This window comes from Lytechinus variegatus, chromosome 4, assembly GCF_018143015.1.
Source record: "Lytechinus variegatus isolate NC3 chromosome 4, Lvar_3.0, whole genome shotgun sequence".
Taxonomy (NCBI): domain Eukaryota; kingdom Metazoa; phylum Echinodermata; class Echinoidea; order Temnopleuroida; family Toxopneustidae; genus Lytechinus; species Lytechinus variegatus.
The window spans coordinates 61,601,700-61,620,663 of NC_054743.1; the positions used below are offsets into that span (position 1 = coordinate 61,601,700).

At 37.3% G+C, this 18,964-nt stretch overlaps 1 protein-coding gene across 1 annotated transcript in view; it reads right to left on the minus strand.

Annotated features, from left to right (window-relative positions):
* LOC121413142 (midasin-like) overlaps window positions 1-18,964 on the minus strand; it is a 103,328-nt gene that overhangs the window by 27,066 nt on the left and 57,298 nt on the right. Inside the window, 14 exon segments of the mRNA XM_041605906.1 lie at window positions 1,324-1,527; window positions 2,748-2,885; window positions 7,575-7,679; window positions 8,911-9,017; window positions 10,085-10,455; window positions 11,257-11,351; window positions 11,655-11,750; window positions 12,119-12,372; window positions 12,875-13,157; window positions 14,455-14,713; window positions 15,678-15,856; window positions 16,708-17,043; window positions 17,975-18,166; window positions 18,744-18,901. Coding sequence (XP_041461840.1) covers window positions 1,324-1,527; window positions 2,748-2,885; window positions 7,575-7,679; window positions 8,911-9,017; window positions 10,085-10,455; window positions 11,257-11,351; window positions 11,655-11,750; window positions 12,119-12,372; window positions 12,875-13,157; window positions 14,455-14,713; window positions 15,678-15,856; window positions 16,708-17,043; window positions 17,975-18,166; window positions 18,744-18,901 — 2,777 coding nt within the window.

Genomic DNA, 18,964 nt, shown 5'->3' on the forward strand with positions numbered 1-18,964 from the left:
GGATGTTCAGTGATACTTGATTACTCTTATGTACAAGTTTCATGAATCAGATCCATAAACTTTCAAAGTTATGATGGTAATTCAACAGATACACCCAGTTCGGCCAAAGTTCATTGGCCTTTGACCTTGGTCATGTGACCTGAAACGTGCACAGGATGTTCAGTGATACTTGATTACTCTAATGTCCAAGTTTAATGAACTAGACCAATAAACTTTCAAAGTTATGATGGTAATTCAACAGATACCCCCGATTCGGCCAAAGTTCATTGACCCTAAATGACCTTTGACCTTAATCATGAGATCTGAAACTTGCACAAAATTTTCAGTGATGCTTGATTACTATTATGTCCAAGTTTCATGAATCAGATCCATAAACTTTCAAAGTTATGATGGGAATTCAACAGATATCCCCAATTCGGCCAAAGTTCATTGACCCTAAATGACCTTTGACCTTGGTCATGTGACATGAAACTCATGCAGGATGTTCAGTGATACTTGATTAACCTTATATCCAAGTTTCATGAACTAGGTCCATATGTTTTCTAAGTTATGATGACATTTCAAAAACTTAACCTCAGGTTAAGATTTCGATGTTGATTCCTCCAACATGGTCTAAGTTCATTGACCCTAAATGACCTTTGACCTTGGTCATGTGACATGAAACTCTAATAGGATGTTTAGTAATACTTGATTAGCCTTATGGCCAAGTTTTATTAACTAGGTCCATATACTTTCTAAGTTATGACGTCATTTCAAAAACTTAACCTCAGGTTAAGATTTGATGTTGACGCCGCCGCCGCCGCCGTCGGAAAAGCGGCGCCTATAGTCTCACTTTGCTTCGCAGGTGAGACAAAAACTTAACCTCAGGTTAAGATTTCGATGTTGATTCCTCCAACATGGTCTAAGTTCATTGACCCTAAATGACCTTTGACCTTGGTCATGTGACATGAAACTCTAATAGGATGTTCAGTAATACTTGATTAACCTTATGGCCAAGTTTTATTAACTAGGTCCATATACTTTCTAAGTTATGACGTCATTCCAAAAACTTAACCTCAGGTTAAGATTTGATGTTGACGCCGCCGCCGCCGCCGCCGTCGGAAAAGCGGCGCCTATAGTCTCACTCTGCTTCGCAGGTGAGACAAAAATGGAAGAGCTCTTCAAAATGATGTCTCAGCCTTAAGTAGATCCACAAGACACAGAGACATACGAGACATCTGGTTTCCTTAATTACAACAAGGCTACAAATTTGAAGAACTACAATTCCATAGTTAAGTAATATCTAAACAAACTATTACAATCAAATCAAACAAATTGCCATACCTTGGTAACCTCAAGAGCCTGGAGCTCCCGGAGTGACGTGATAATCTCGCCAACGAAGTCATCCAGAGTCTCAGACATCACGGAGTAGTTCCTCTTGGTCAATACAGACGAGCAATGCTTCCTCATTCTCTCAAACAGGACCGGTATCCTAGCAATGAGACCGCCATCTTGAGGGGTCGTCGGTAGTGAAGGTGGAAAATATACCTGGAAAATTGAATATTTTGTAAGAGAGAAGTCAGTAAATGAGAAAACAAAAAAATGATGCAAACAATTTCAAGAAAAGATACACGGTTTCATGTTTTCAAACAGGAACAGTAGTCTTGCAATTATTCGGCACATCTAAACAGATTACCACAAGTAAAATTGATTTGATAATAAATATACCTCTATATAGTGTATATTGCCCAATCTATATTTTGAGGGAAATTAACATATTTTAAGATATAAATGTCAACCCATACATGCAAGACCCTCATAATATATTTCTAGTTCACACGAAATGCTCTCAAGTTCATATTGCACTATCAATTCACTGAAGTGTGGTAAAACAGAAGAAAAATTGGAGTTAAATGACACCATGAGATTTCACAGTCAGTGTATACCAATGAAAGTCTTCATATCTCTCTTACAGGACTGAGTGAACTACGCTTGCTTTGTCTACTGACAGTAGGTCTAATTGCCCTTTAGCCTATCCACCAGTTTGTCTTATTTCCGGTTAAGCTTTACCGATTTCGTCTGATATTCACTTGGTACAGCATCAGTCGACTCGATGGACCAAGCATAAGACTGTTATGAAAATTAGACTAAATGGGTATACATAAGACCAAATCAGCAACTAAACCAAATTGATTGTAGATCAACTGTTGTGGACCTGGGGAGCATTTCATCCATAATTTCTGTCTGACAAGCAGATAGAAATTAAATGGGAATGAAAAACTGTATTCTGTGATTAAAAAAACATATTCTTCCCAAAAAGTGTATTTCATAATGAAATGCTTGGCGCACTCGTTCATCCCGGTGCTCAAGCTGCATGCAAGCTAAAATGTGCACTGCTCTTGCAGATGAAAAAAAAACATTGAAACATGTGTATACATGTATCTTCACCCTGATTTAACAAAATGATTGAAAAAAAAAACAAGTTACCTGAAATTACATTCATCTAAAATCCATTTGTGCATGTTTCGTGAAATAGAGACATACAGAGATTTTTTTTTCAATAAATAATGATTTTGTAAAAAAACATACTAAATACGCCTAAAACATACTGGTTGGCAGGTCTGGACAAGTTGTCAGATCTGACAACTTTCCTTGATTTTGATTGGCTGAGAAGCACATTTCCAATAGTAACTGTCGCAAAAAACAGGACTTGTCGGATAAAACATCCGACAAGATCTTTCATGAAACTTTACCAAGATGATACATACCTGATATCTGCTATCATCAAAGATTATTTTCCATTCGTCCTTCCAGATGATGTCTTTGGCCCTGGTCTCATCTTTCTGCTTGTTTTGCTCTATCTTCTCATCAGCAAAGACAGCTTTCGCTGGACCTTGAAGGCAGACCTGGGGTGTGTAACATATACAGATATGCTTAGCATCAACAATATTTAAACAACAACTGGAAAACATATGTGTTCCTTAGTTTAAGAAATATAACAATAAATTGTTAGATGTTAACAAGTGGAATGCCTCTGGCCGTCTCACCTGCATCACGCGGTTCAATATAGCAGCAGTGCTGACTTTGAATACTACTCTAACTCGCACAAGATGTTCAGTGATACATGGTTACTCTTATGTCCACTTTTTATGAACTAGACCAATAAACTTACAGTGATATGATGGTTATTCAACAAAAAAACCCAACATGGCCAAAGTTCATTGACCTTACATGACCTTTGACCTTGATCATGTGACCTGAAACTCGAACATGATGTTCAGTGATACTTGATTACTCTTATGTACAAGTTTCATGAATCAGATCCATAAACTTCAAAGTTAGGATGGTAATTCAACAGATACACCCAACTCGGCCAAAGTTCATTGACCTTTGACCTTGGTATGTGACCTGAAACGCGCACAGGATGTTCAGTGATACTTGATTACTCTAATGTCCAAGTTTAATGAACTAGACCAATAAACTTTCAAAGTTATGATGGTAATTCAACAGATACCCACGATTCGGCCAAAGTTCATTGACCCTAAATGACCTTTGACCTTAATCATGAGACCTGAAACTCGAACAGGATGTTCAGTGATACTTGATTACTCTTATGTACAAGTTTCATGAATCAGATCCATAAACTTTCAAAGTTAGGATGGTAATTCAACAGATACACCCAATTCGGCCAAAGTTCATTGACCTTTGACCTTGGTATGTGACCTGAAACGCGCACAGGATGTTCAGTGATACTTGATTACTCTAATGTCCAAGTTTAATGAACTAGACCAATAAACTTTCAAAGTTATGATGGTAATTGAACAGATACCCACGATTCGGCCAAAGTTCATTGACCCTAAATGACCTTTGACCTTAATCATGAGACCTGAAACTTGCACAAAATGTTCAGTGATGCTTGATTACTATTATGTCCAAGTTTCATGAATCAGATCCATAAACTATCAAAGTTATGATGGGAATTCAACAGATATCCCCAATTCGGCCAAAGTTCATTGACCCTAAATGACCTTTGACCTTGGTCATGTGATGTGAAACTCATGCAGGATGTTCAGTGATACTTGATTAACCATATGTCCAAGTTTCATGAACTAGGTCCATATATTTTCTAAGTTATGATGACATTTCAAAAACTAATGACCTTTGACCTTGGTCATGTGACGTGAAACTCATGCAGGATGTTCAGTGATACTTGATTAACCTAATGTCCAAGTTTCATGAACTAGGTCCATATATTTTCTAAGTTATGATGACATTTCAAAAACTTAACCTCAGGTTAAGATTTCAATGTTGATTCCTCCAACATGGTCTAAGTTCATTGACCCTAAATGACCTTTGACCTTGGTCATGTGACATGAAACTCTAATAGGATGTTCAGTCATACTTGATTAACCTTATGTCCAAGTTTCATGAACTAGGTCCATATATTTTCTAAGTTATGATGACATTTCAAAAACTTAACCTCAGGTTAAGATTTCAATGTTGATTCCTCCAACATGGTCTAAGTTCATTGACCCTAAATGACCTTTGACCTTGGTCATGTGACATGAAACTCTAATAGGATGTTCAGTCATACTTGATTAACCTTATGGCCAAGTTTTATTAACTAGGTCCATATACTTTCTAAGTTACGACGTCATTTCAAAAACTTAACCTCAGGTTAAGATTTGATGTTGACGCCGCCGCCGTCGGAAAAGCGGCGCCTATAGTCTCACTTTGCTTCGCAGGTGAGACAAAAATGATAATCTGAGTACTAAGAATCTTGTTATAGGATTGGTGAAAACTTCAGACACGTGATAAATGGTAGTTTAGCCATCATCATCACCCTCTGGTGATGGAAATTTTGTGTTTCGCTGATTACTTCGGCCCATAGGGTCAAAACGTGTTATAAATTATTTGGGTATCTAGGAAATATTAAAGAGGTCATTGCCACTCAATTTTTTGCTCCATTTTGCTCCATCATATGCAGTGATGATCGCGCAAGATCTAGATGCACACCCTCAGTCTACATACATGTTATTAGTAGAACTTTACAAAAAATAAAAGTGCATTGCCCCTAAATTGTTTTTGTAAGGGAACAGTAAAGTAATTTGAAAGGTCACAATTATCTTGCTCAAGCAAGATCCAGATGCTTGTTCGCAGTTTACATATGCGCTGACAGTAAAAAAGCATCGACTAGAGTGATAATTTTAGGAAACCCTTTTCCTTTTTTTGATTAAAATCTCTTATTGTAGAGAAGTATGCATACTGTTTTATTCTTTTAACCCCATCAATTTTTTTGTACTCTTGCTTAGGACACCACAAAGAGTTTCTACAGCGCGTCCCCAAAAAAACTATACACTTTTGAAATGGCTGCCAAATAAAAAATGTAGCACTTTGGGGGAAAAGACTTATAGATATGGAAAGCCAATAAAGTCAACTTTCAAATGACACCAAAAAGTTGGAAAACTATTCATGCTTGAGCGAGCACTGCCCACTAAAACAAAGGGTATGAAAATTAGGGTGGGGTGGAATTAGCCTTCCAATTTCTTTCAGGTTTTTTTGTCTGGTACTTGCAAACTTGAGGGTTATTTGGTGAATTAAAGATCAGATGTGATCAATTTGTTGTTTGTGAAAATTTAATGCGTTATTGAATTGAAATTTAATGCATGAGTGATCATGAATTTTTAATTTTTAGTGCAGCATTTTGTCTTCATCATGTGGATCTGAACAATGTGTTCATGACAGTCAGGAGAAGAGGGGGTAATATGATTTAGGTAGGTGAAGTACGTTGATGAGATAAAGGTCAACAGAACATTTAGCAACCCCTCCCCCCCACACTTCTCTATTCCTGAGAGACTAAGCTTGGCTAGGCTGGGCAGGAATTAGCCTTACACTTTTCTTTTAGAGGTTAGTCCTTTGGAACTTACAAAGCTAAGGGTGTTATGCCATTTATGAGTGAGATAAGTTATGGTTTCTAAGGCAAATTTCATGAGTTACTAAATTGAAATGTAATGCATGAGTGAACAGGAATTGTAATTTTAGTGTAGCATATTCATCTTGTGGACCTCAGAAGTGTGTTCGTGAGAGTCAGAGTAATGTGATGGTACCTGTTACGCAAAAGGACGAGATATGCTAAAACTTGATTAAAAGGGCATTCCTCTTCTTTTTGTCCTTTTACAAATAAAAGTCAGATGTACCCTCCCCTCTCCACCTTCATTTCCCGCCCCCTCCCCCTCTGTCTCACTTCCTGGATTGTAGCCTATTTAAAACTGAACTGCCAAGTGACCAGTGGCTAATGGTCATTTTTGTTAATGATTACCAAGAAATTTAATGATGATTAGTGAAATAATTTATTGAAAAAAAACTGAATGTTTGATTGATCACATTGCACATTGAATAAGTTGATTTACTGATAAATTGTTGATTAAATGATTGATAGGAAAAAGTTGATGCCCCAATTCAGAAATAATCATTAAATCAACATTCTGCTCTGGACTTCACGCGGACATGACAATAGCCATCAGTCTCTCAACAGAAGGGGAGGGCGGGAAAGAGGGAGGGGGTGGGGGCTGAATGTTCTGTTGACCCTTATTCCATCAACCTACTTCTCCCATTTAAGTCCTATCTCACCCCCTATTCACCCGACTCCCATGAACACATTGCTGAGATCCACATGATAAAGTTGAAATGCTGCCCAAAAAGAGATCCAAATGATAAAGTTGAAATGCTGCCCAAAAAGTGCAATTTGTGTTCACTCATGCATTAAAGTTCCAATTTAATAATTTATAAAATTTGCATAAGCAACCAGAACTGGTCACGGTTGATCATTAATTTATCACAACGCCCTTAACTTTGCAAGTTCGAAAGGATTTGCCTCTCAAAAACTGCATAAATTGGAATGCTAATTCCAGCCCACCCTAATTTTCATACCCTCTGTTTCAGTGCGCAGTGCTCGCTCAAGCATGAATAGTTTTCCAACTTTTTGGTGTCATTTGAAAGTTGACTTTATCGGCTTTCCACATCTGTAAGTCTTTTTCCCCCAAAGTGCTACATTTCTTATTTGGCAGCAATTTCAAAAGTGTATAGTTTTTTTTGGGGACGCACTGTATACCAAAAATTAGTACATTTGGAGCTTGATTTAGGGAGTTAGAGTAAAAAGTATGATTTCACATACTAATTACGCATAAATTAGCATAATCACTTAATAGCGATTCACATGAAATAAATTACTATACAGTCCTGTAGATTATGTCCCAGGCAACCCATGTGCCAATTTTCGGCGCGGTCGCGCGGTCGACAGCCGAGATCTTAGGGGGGGCCTGAGAGGCCCCCCCCCCCGCCATAGGAACTCCCAAAATACCCCGGCCTAGATAGGGTTAAAGTTTCCAGATGTGGACTATAGAGCATATAATCACCTTTTGATTTCAGATGACAAGGCACACAATCACTTCCTTGACAAGCTGGATGCACTCATCATCTTTCCTCTGCTTTGGGTCAGAAAGACAGCTACATCCAGCTTGCAACAAAAGTGACAGTTTGCCTATCACCGTCACCAAAGTTGATTATTTACTGAACAATCATTTGTTGGAAATTACCTCATACTTCTTCTTGAACTTGATGAGAGTCTTGTGAGTCTTCTCCACAGCTTGTTTCATTGCCCAGAAACTTATATCATTCCATTTGGCAATCTTAACAAAGTCCTGAATGGAAAAAAAAATAATGGCAACTAATTGTTAACCATAGCTGGTTTGGTAGACTAGTGCATGTATCGGTCAATATATTTAAGATCGAGGCAAGATCAATGATTAAAATAAAGTTGTGTTTTTAATTGTATTGTTTTAGGGGAGAAAAGGGTATGACAATAACAAGTGAAGAATCAAATAAAGACAAAAGTTGTGAAAAAAAATTGCATCTAGTAAATTTTCTCTATATTCATTCAATTTTTAAACATAATTTCTCAATTTCTATTTTTATTATGACACAGCATACCACCTCTCCGAATGTAAGGGGAAAATAATCAAAATTATATGACTACAGCCTACAATGAAAAAAAAATCCAATATGTCAAATCAGCAAATCACTCTTAAGGTGCATCTTTTTTTCATGATTCTCAAGTTGGTTTAATACATGTATTTTTAATGCACTAACATGACCTGGAAACTTGACACAAAGAAGTGAATATATTGTATTGCATCTTATTTTCTTAAAATTTCCAATGCAAGTACATGTATTTTTATTTCTTGTACTATCATACTAACACCCTAAAAAACTCTTTTCAAATAACACACAAGCAAATGAAATCCTTCCACTTATTGGGTGTGATTTCACAGCAACCTGCAGAAAGATGACCTACTTTTGATAGAAGCAAAAGGACATGACTTGGTAAGAATGTAATTAACAACCCTTGTGGTAATAAACAACATGCCATGAAATTAACAAACTTGTCTGCCTTGACCTGCATTCCAAATCAACAACATTGTTAATTACATCAGCCCACCTGCAGCATGGTGTACATTTCACTAAAGCATTCCAATTAAAATACCAAACTAAAGAATCTATGTTGTTGTCTGTCCATCATAGTAACTATCATGATTTGTTTTTATCTTCTTTCATTTTATCACTAATTCAAACTGTCATTGTATTATACAAAGAAGTAAGCTAGAGTCTTCACCTTGGAAATACCTATATTGCATTTAGAAGGAAAATCACTATAAAAATATAACAAAAGGGAATAAAGGATATTCATGCAAGAATGGATGAAAGAACAGAAAATCAAAGCACAAATTGAGATTTTTTTTAAAGTTAAAGATTGTTCATTGCAGTTCAGAATACAAAGAGAGGGGAGGCATGGTGAGAAAGAAAATTGGAAGAACTGAAAAACAAAAGCAAATGGGTATTTAGAAAAAAAATAATATAACACTTGTTCCTTACCTTCAACTCTTTCTCAATTGGTTTCCTTTTATTCTCAATCTCCATGGAAACGGCCGTTAAGAATTGTCTGTAGTAGCAGTACATGTTCCACAGGATACAGGACAATTCTAACAATACAAGAAGAGGATAAAAACAATTTTCGAAGAATATCAGACCAAATTAAAATGTGACAATTAATCAAGAAATATTCAAGTACATGATCCAGACAAGAAAAAAAAATCAAACATATTGCTCTACATGTAGTCAAGTGTGAATTTTAAAATAATTTCTTTTGTTTTAGCTTTAATTATAGAGATAATGTTGAAATGTTCCTTGAATATGATGGCTAAGGTAATATAATAGAGACGTTCTTTATTAAAATATCTACAAATATAAAATTAATGACGTTTCTTTCCTCATTTCGCATATAACAAAATAAATGGCGCATAAAATGACCCTTCTGATTTTGCATACATCACATGTTACATGTACGTCAACAATCGTTTCATGAAAGTTATTTGGGTTATATGCGAATTAATGAAACAAATTAATCTCAATAGAAAAATCAATATCCTACATCTAATTTTAATGAAATGAGCACAGCAATTATGAAATAACACTTATTATAAAACGGGTTCAAGGATGTAGCCAATGGTGAGTGCGTATTCAAGTCACGTGTTCATGCTTTAATTATGCGCAACCTTCCAGTCGTGCATTTTTCGTGCAGCACTGTGCATTTTTTGTGCAGCACTATGCAATTTTTGTGCAGCATTAGTTCCAATAGCACGTAAAAACTGATACGCGTTCAGTAAGAGGCTGGCTAGGATTTTGATGCGCTTACTTAGGCGCGCATAGTAGATACGCCTGTGATGTCATAATTGATAGTCTTGTGATCTCTTCGTCTGTGCAATCGTACACAAGTTGGAGGGATTTGAACAAGATTTCCATGAAAAATTCTTTTGCCGACCCGTTTTATAAAACAATTAATGCACATTTTAAGATTCGTGATGTTAGTGACGATGCGAGCAACTCTCGGGCATTCACAATATTATGCAAAAGCACTCGGCGCAAGCGCCTCTTGCTTTCGCATAATTGTAAATACCCTCGAGTGTGCTGCATCGTCATAACACACTCATAAATGTGCATTAATTGTATATTAATCCTAAATTAGCAGTACACATCTCATAATACTGACCTGACGTCTCCTCGGTGGAATGCATCGAGGCAACAACCTGAGAATGGAATGCACGAAGCATTTCAAGCCTTGCGGCAAACTCTCCAAGACTGGCGCCCTCTATCAGCTTCTGCAGGATACCAACGATTCCACGGATAGTTGTCCCATCTTCCTCTTCTCCTTCATCATGACCACCAATTTCAACTTCAGCCCCACTTATTGGTTTCTGTGTGAGGTTTACATCCTCAGTCCCACTGCTGGGATTCTGTGTATGGATGTCAGCTTGAGATTGGGCGATGTATGTCTGGATGAGGCGATACACGTGGAACCACCACTTGAGGGAGCCCTCTGCCTGTGTGAAGGTCACATTGTTGAGCATTGCTACCCAGCAGCTGTAAAAGGGAAATGGAATAACATTGGTAAGACTATGCAGTAAGGCGAATTTGCATCGTTGTGTAATGTATTTATCAAGAACTTTTAACACCATGTATATGCAGTACATGGACAGTAGCTCCTACATTGCTTCGGATCTGAAAATAACTCCCTGGGGAGCATTTCATCAACATTTTCATCCGACAAGTTGTCAGATCTGATAACTTTCCTTGATTCTGATAAGCTGAGAGACACTGTTACTATGGTAACTGTAGAATAAAACAGGATTTGTCAGATAAAACATCTGACAAGTCCTTTCATGAAATGCTCCCCTGGACTATCTAACTACTTATAATATTAGTTTTGATACATTTTGTTGTGCAAAATATTTCTCTATATCCTTAATACTTCATTTCCTTTCTCTTAACCGCTTAGAGGCAATTTTGCAAATTTGTGGTATATAAAATTGTTATTATTTATTTTTACTTACATCATCCAGTCATGCAGTTGCCAAACAGACAAGCTAAGCTTATAGTGGCAACCCCTACAAACTTCTTTAAATGGATATGTTCTAGAAAACACAATTTTGTTCATTGTTTCGAGTGTCAGATATTTTGCTATGTAGCATTTATTATATTTTCTTTGCTAAGTTGTATGTATGAAAAAGTTGCAGAAATCAGTACATGAAATTAAAATAAATATAACTTTACACAACAATTTTATGAAACAGACCCAAAGTAATACATGTACATGTAGACCAACAGGCTATCAATATCAAGAAATGATACTCAAATTTAATGTTTTTAGTCCCTTTTACTTACTTTAATTCTAGTTTCCGCCATCTGATGATAGTCTGTGTGATCTCTTCAAGGTGGGTCTGAATTGAGACAGCCTTGCTTGCATTCGACTCCCATTCCTGATCAAAAATAAAAACAGATCATTGTTTCTCAAATTGGCAATAATGCTACTGTGTAATTCACAATATTAATAAAAAAGAACTAATTTAATAAAAAAATCATTCAAGAAAGCACTTAAATGCCATCTCTTTGTCCAGAAATAAACTTTTAATGAACGGTACATATTGTGAACTTATTCATATACAATGGTGCTCAATAGTTAGTGAAATCCACCAGAAAAAAGTACAGAGATTTACTGAGCTGAATCAAAGCTGGTGAGAAAATAAAAAAATTAAAAATTCTCTATAAAAGAAAAAAATTACCTGTGATTTAGAGAGCAGTAGCTCCAACCCTGTCACAAACTTCATGAGAGGACTGTCCACACTGAAAGATTGGATTCTCTCTATTAACATGGTTAGCTGTGGTAAACAAAACACACAAACAGCAAAATTATGTCAGAGGGAACATTCCCCAGATGTGTTTAACATTTACATGCAAACATCCATCTTTACAGACTGAGAAATATGAATGATTTGGCTAAAAAAATTAAAGAAAGACATAATATTTCCCGATGGGGCACAAAGTTTAATCTTCCACTATAACTATTTAAATCACACATGTGTTGAAACAAGAGTTTGGGGCTAAGAATTTTTCTATAGTTCTTTTCTCCCATAAAAAAAACCTTAGCAGCCTATAAATAGTTATTTCATATCACTTTCTAGGCAATAATGATGCAGAAATTAGGGAAACACCAATTTCTTTATTTCTTGTAAAATACCATTCTAACCTGCTTTAGAGTTGGGTGCTCTGGCCACTCAGAAAGAAGACCCTTTATTCTCTCCATAAAGTCATCCAGAACCGGTTTACACCGGATTGTTTCCGGAATGTTGGGGTCGTGGTAGATGTCATATGGCTTGGAAGTGTCGTCAGCTTTTCTGATGGGTTTGGATTTCTCATCAGATTGCTCCGTTGCTATGGCAACCTGGAGGTCATGAACTCTGACTAGATGAGCACCTATCAAGTGTTTGTCTAGGCAAGGAGCTACATTGAAAACCGAATAATCAAAATAGAAAAATCAATAATATTGCATTTCATTTTGTACATGTATATCAATATCAAGAAAAGAAAGCGGGACCGAAGTCTGAAAAATTTAAATAGATAAAAATCAGCAGCATTTTGATTTTATGAGTTTTCTGAATATATATGCATCAAATAGTAGAATTGTGAAAGTTTGAATACATTGTGATACTGTCTCACTTTATTTTCAAACAATTAATGAAATATTGATTGAAAAGTTCCTGAAATTGCAGCCTAGTCCAGGCACACAACAAATGGGTACATCAAATTTTGGTGCTGCATCAGGAATATCTCAGCAAAATAAATCGAAAAATTGAAATGCCAGCTAATTTAGGATGTGCATGTTCATGGTCATTCAAATCAAATCAAATCAGAAATCAAATGAAATAAAAACAAATCAAATCAAATCAGGATCAGATCAAATCAAATCAAATAAAAAAAATCAAATCAAAACAACCAAACTCACCCATTAAGGGCAGGATAGTATGAGCAAGTTCTACAGCAGTGGCATAGCCCAGCTTGGCCACATTCTTCACATCCACATCAGTGTTTGACCCTTGACCCCCTGACTGCATCCAGGGAACGTTGACCATCCCTGCAAACATCTGACCATGAGTAACCCTCAAGAGTCGCATGGTGGGCGTGTCCAGCTGCCTGGTGGATGTCGGGTCAGGGTCAGAGGTCGCAGTGTCATCTTCAGGCTTGGGCTGGTCATCCAGGCTGGGCTCGGCTGTGATGTCTGCAAACTCCTGAATTAGTGAAGAAAAAAGTTCAGTGTTGGTGTGGTAAAGGAGAATTTTATAGCTTGGTCACATTTGCTCTACGGCAACCATACGATGAGTAGAAAACACCCGTTTTATTCATTTTTATTCAAACCACCTATATGTAGCTCATACAAAAAAGGAACTCACCGTACGGCCGCCGTAGAGCAAATGTGACCGAGGTATTAGTGTTGATGTTTTGAAGGAGAAGTTTTGTCATGAGAGTGTGGTTTGGGCTGCTCATACTAGCCCATTCAATGGTACTCTAACCAAAATCTTGAATATTCAGCACTTTGATATGTCTAACACCAAATTTTCTCCATTTTAACTTCATTTCACAAAAAAAGTGTGAAAAATTGAAATTACTACAACTTTTCATACTAACTTTAATCCTAAAAAGACTGGGGGGGCTGAATCAGCCCCCCTCGACATTTTTTTGTGATAAATCCGCCGCACGAAATTTTTTTACCGCGTCGCTCGCTGACTTTTTACTTTCAAGTCTCGCGCAATTTTTGAGACCAAAATTGTGACCCCCGGGTACGCGGTTCCAAAATTACGCAACATTTTGTAAGTGCATGCAGACCCAAAATTACTCATAAACGTGAATTTGTGTACAAATCCAAATGATGCAAATAGTGTTCCTAGCCAAAAATCACAAATGCATCATTATTTTTCCTTTTACTGCTTAAAATCAATTAATTTTATCTTTTTTATGGTCAAAATAAATTCCCCGACAATTTCCATTGAAAAAACAATAAAAAAAAGTAAAAAAACAAGGAAATACATAAGAAATTTAGAAAACAATAGAATACATAAGAAAATAAATGTGATTTTGAAATTTTTTAAAAATCAATTTGATCAGATGCCTATCTAGAGTATATGAAACAAAAATTAGCATTTCAGGGGCATTATTTTATTAATTAGAGCAAACTTATGATTTTACGCATAAATTAGCATAATTAATGAGACATGAGATTTTTTGCAGAATTTGATGTTATAGTTTTGTAGATAATGCCATGGGTAACGCGTGTGCCAATTTTCGTCGCGATCGCGCGATCGACGGCCGAGATCATAAGGGGGGGCTGAATCAGCCCCCCCCCCAGTCTTCTTAGGCGTCGAAATAGCCCAGTCTATTTAGAGTTAAACATGACACAAAACATTTGAGGAAGATTACATATAGGGGGGCTGGATGTTCATACATGTACTGTACTTCATGGCATTGCTAAACATTGGCATATTTCTACTACAGCATAATAGAGTATTGCCACGACCCCCTTAAAATTACCTTTTCAAAAGACGGAAAACTCTCTCTAAGTTCCTTTTCCTCCATCTGCTCATCTGTCATTCCATCGCCATGGCTACGACTCTTGTATTTATACAAACTAGCCTCCTCTTCCTCCCGTTGTCTGGCAGCTTCCTCGGCCCGATGGTAATGAGACACAAAAGATCCCATAATGCCATGCAAGAGGTCAAGGGTCACAGGGGTGAGCTGGCCATGGAGGGAGGCATGGTTCGTGGTGTGGTGGAGAGCAAGCTTTAGGATACTATGATAAAACATTCAAATTGAGAATCATAAAAAAATAAAGTGGATTGATACTGTTGTCTGCTTTAGTAATACCTCAAACAAGGCTCTCCTGTAAATCATCCTGCTAAATGGGTCTGAAACTGAAGCCATGGCATGTCTTTTCCTATTTACGCTGTATTATGAGTATTTCTATAATACAAAGTATAATTTTTTATCACCAAAAGGGCATACAACTGGTGTATTTCTAATTCCCATCAAATGCCATAAGGTACATGTAATTCTTTACAAGAAACACCTCAAGACTAAATTTACGCTGATTGAATTCATAAGTTTGATTTATTTCCCTTTAAATAAGCACTGGCAATACATGTATGTGCAGTAATTCACAAGTCACAGGCGTACTTATTAAGCTCTCCTAATTTATGCATAATTTCTTTACTTGGAACCTAGTAACAAGGTACTGCTTTCTTTGTTAGTAATGTTAGTAATAAGTACAGTACTTGGAATCCAGTTTGTGTATATTAGCTTTTGCTATGTCAGGTAAGCCTCTGACAAGATATGATGTTGTCTATCAGGATATGTGTCTTGTATCTTGGCGAATATACAAAGAAAACAAGATGGCGGCGTAAACATTGTGGCAAGTTTTCCCTGTCTTTTCAGAATATTTTTCTCGATTTTTTAATGAATTCTTGTTTCAAAATGAAATCAATATTGTAATGTCGGAAATGAAGTTGTATCCCATTAACATGATTTAGGGCTAGATCTTTAGGAGGAAAATAGAAATCTCAGAGGCGAAAATTTGAGTTTTTTTCATGGTACATGCACATGAATGGGACCCAATCCCTGGCTCCGTGTAAAGTAAATACACGTTAGTGAATGATTTTTACTCTCTAGGAGCCTCCTGGCTAATGTTGTCCAGAACAATCAATGTTTTAAGAGTAGGCATAAAATTTTGTTGGAAAACTTGGCTACTAGCAACAAACCTGTGCATTAGCTGCTCCTGTTTGGCTTGACCAACTGACCACCTTGACCACATCTTCTGTAGGAGGGAGTGGACGTTCACTGTGGTCAGTCTCTCAGCCACGGACAGCCAGTTAGAAAACTCTGGCTGGACAGATGAAAAACCGGCAATGGAGACCACCAACTCCTCCACCGATGTGATCTAAGGAATATGAGTGAAAACTTGAAAATCATTCCTGGCGGCCTTGTGATTTAAATCATCAGTTATGATGCACAGCAGTGCAATGCATGTAACTATATACTCTGTGGCTCAGATTGCAGCTGTCAGCAAAGATTTAACCCCTTCTAATCTGGGGGGTCAATTTGACCCCCCCCCCCCTCGACAAATTTCGCTGACCCAAAATTGTGACCCCCAGGTACGCGGTTCCGAAATTACGCAACATTTCGTAAGTGCATGCAGACCCAAAATTACTCAAAAACGTGAATTTGTGTACAAATTCAATGCAAATAGTGTTTTTAGCCGTAATTCATAAATGTATCATTATTTTTCCTTTTACTGCTTAAAATCGATTAATTTTATCTTTTTTATGGTCAAAATAAAATCCCTGACAATTTCCATTGAAAAAACAATAAAAAAGAAAAAGTCGAAAAACAAAGAAATACATAAGAAATTTAGAAAACAATAGAATACATAAGAAAATAAATGTGATGTTGAAATTTTTTTTAAATAAATTTCTTCAGATGCCTAACAAAAATTAGCATTTCAGTGGCATTATTTTATTAATTAGAGCAAACTTATGATTTTACGCATAAATTAGCATAATTAATGAGACATGAGATTTTTTGCAGAATTTGATGTTATAGTTTTGTAGATAATGCCATGGGTAACACGTGTGCCAATTTTCGTCGCGATCGACGGTCGAGATCATGGGGGGGGCTGAATCAGCCCCCCCCCCAGTCTTCTTAGGCATCAATATAGCCCAGTCTATTTAGGGTTAAAGGAGTTGAATAAAATGTTCTCTTTGACAATCAAAAATCATTGTAATTATTTACCTGTTCTGGTTGCCTTGGCAACACACCTAACTGGAGATGCTGTCTGTGATGCTGGCATTGAACCGAGTGGGCAACTAGCTGCATCCCGTAGGAAAGACCAGCCACGCCCGTCAACATACCGGACCAGAGGTCCCTGTAGGAAGGGTACTCGCCCCTGATGCGGTCACTGAAGTGGTGCTGGGATGCTTGCCAAGCAGCAAGCCGGTCTCTCAGCATGGATGTGTCTTCGTCCGGCTTGTGGAGGATGTCTATGTGCTTTTGCAGCAGGTCCTTGATTGTCTGAGATGAACCGCTGGTGGTCAGGTAGACCTGGACATCTTTGATGATGTCATCAAACTGATGAAAGGTAAAGAGAAATATAATTGAAATTAAACCTTTACATGCCTCCAATTTTTGAATTATTTTCTTATATGAGCTTAAAAGAATAAATACTGGGAAATTATATTAAGTAATCCATCTTTTTGTATCGCACACCACATTTTTCTTCATTCTTATTTTGGCTCAAAAACTGGTTCAGCCATAATAGATTGAGAGCATTACAATTTACATCAAAAAGAATACAAAGAAAAGTTATTTCTGGAAAGGCACCAACAGAGGAGTTTGGACTTATTCCCTTTATGGAATTCCCGATTAAATTGTTTAAATCCCTTTTCGGGGCAAACAGGAACACAGATATTGCAAAAGCTAGCAATGTCTCTATTACAGCAAGGCTGTAAAATAAACTACCTCCTCTCCTAAAACCGTCACTGAGGTTAGATCAATTTAATAACAATATAAAGACTTAACCATTCTAATATCCTGATCATGAATGGACTGGACTTATATCAATATATTGCCACTGCCTGTTAATTTGTATACATTTAATCTACTATGCTAACCCTAGATTACCTCTCAAAGCATTTTCTATTTTGTGGAAAAGGCACTAAAGAAATATCTGGTGCAATGGATACATATGAGCGTTACGGCCCAGTCAATTAGTCTCCGGACTTTGAAACAGAGGGTCATGGGTTCAAATCTCAGCAATGGCGTAGTTTCCTTCAGCAAGAAATTTATCCACATTAGTGCTGCACTCAACCCAGTTGAGTTAAATGGGTACCTGGCAGGAATTTATTCCTTGAAAGAAATTCCTTGAGTGCTAGAAGGCTGCTTGAGCTACAGCAGGGGTAATAATATCCAAGTCCTTTGGAAGCACATAGAGACGTTATTCATAATGTGTTATGCGCTATACAAGAACTGACAATTATTATCATCATAATCATCATCATACCTGTGGTGGGTGTGGTCTGAATGCATTTCTCTTGGAAAGCTCCGCCTCCGTCTCCTTCAAAGCATCAAGCCTCTCAATCAAGGCATGGATGCGAGGATGGACCTCCTGGTGGCTAAACTCGAACAGGGACTTCCCCGTTAGGAACTTGGATGACATTCCCCTGACTTTCAGTTCAGCTTCTAATTCAAGGATCTGAAAAGAAGAAGATTCAAGTTGTTTTATCTATAAAAGCAAGCTGCATTTAATTAAATGTGAAGAGGTGGAGGAAGTGGGAGAAGACAAGGATTTGAGGAGGAGGAAAAGGGGAGGAGTAAGCAAATTAGGATGGATGGGAAGGAGGAGAGAGGGAAGGGAAGAGGAGAAGCGGTAGAAAGGGAACAGGAGGAAATTTAAAGAAGGAATGAGGGGCGGAAGGAGGAATGAAGGGAGAAAGGGGAGGGCAAGATGAGAGGTGGGAGATTGTTGGAGGGTTAGGAGTGGATGGGGCAGGATAACTGGTAGAAGTATGAGCGAAGGTTAGATGACGTTGGAAGGGAGGAGGGAAGAAGATGAGAATGAGAAGAATGGGGAAAAGGAAGAGGAAGAAAAGAAATAAGAAAAGAAAAATCAAGTATTTCATCAAATTTCCATTAAAGTCCCAGATGTCTCTTAGTTAGAATACAAGCATTTTCTAATAGCTTCATAATTCCTTTGGCTAATTACTTTGTTCAAGATTTCTCTAAATCAATAACACTATAAAGATTTTATATGGATCTGAATATATTTATACCTCTTCCTTGACATATCTCAACCTGATAGCATGGTGCTCTGCTGGGTCTACCGGTCCCTGTGGGGCTAAGAGCACAGCTTGAAGATGACCCAAGTGTATCCAACAGGTACCCAAGGCATTCAGTTCCATTGTAAAGGTGTCAGGCATTACAGTATCTGCTGAGGGAAAAAATCCAGTATATACAGTTGGAATCAGATATGTGAACAGCCACCTCAAAACCA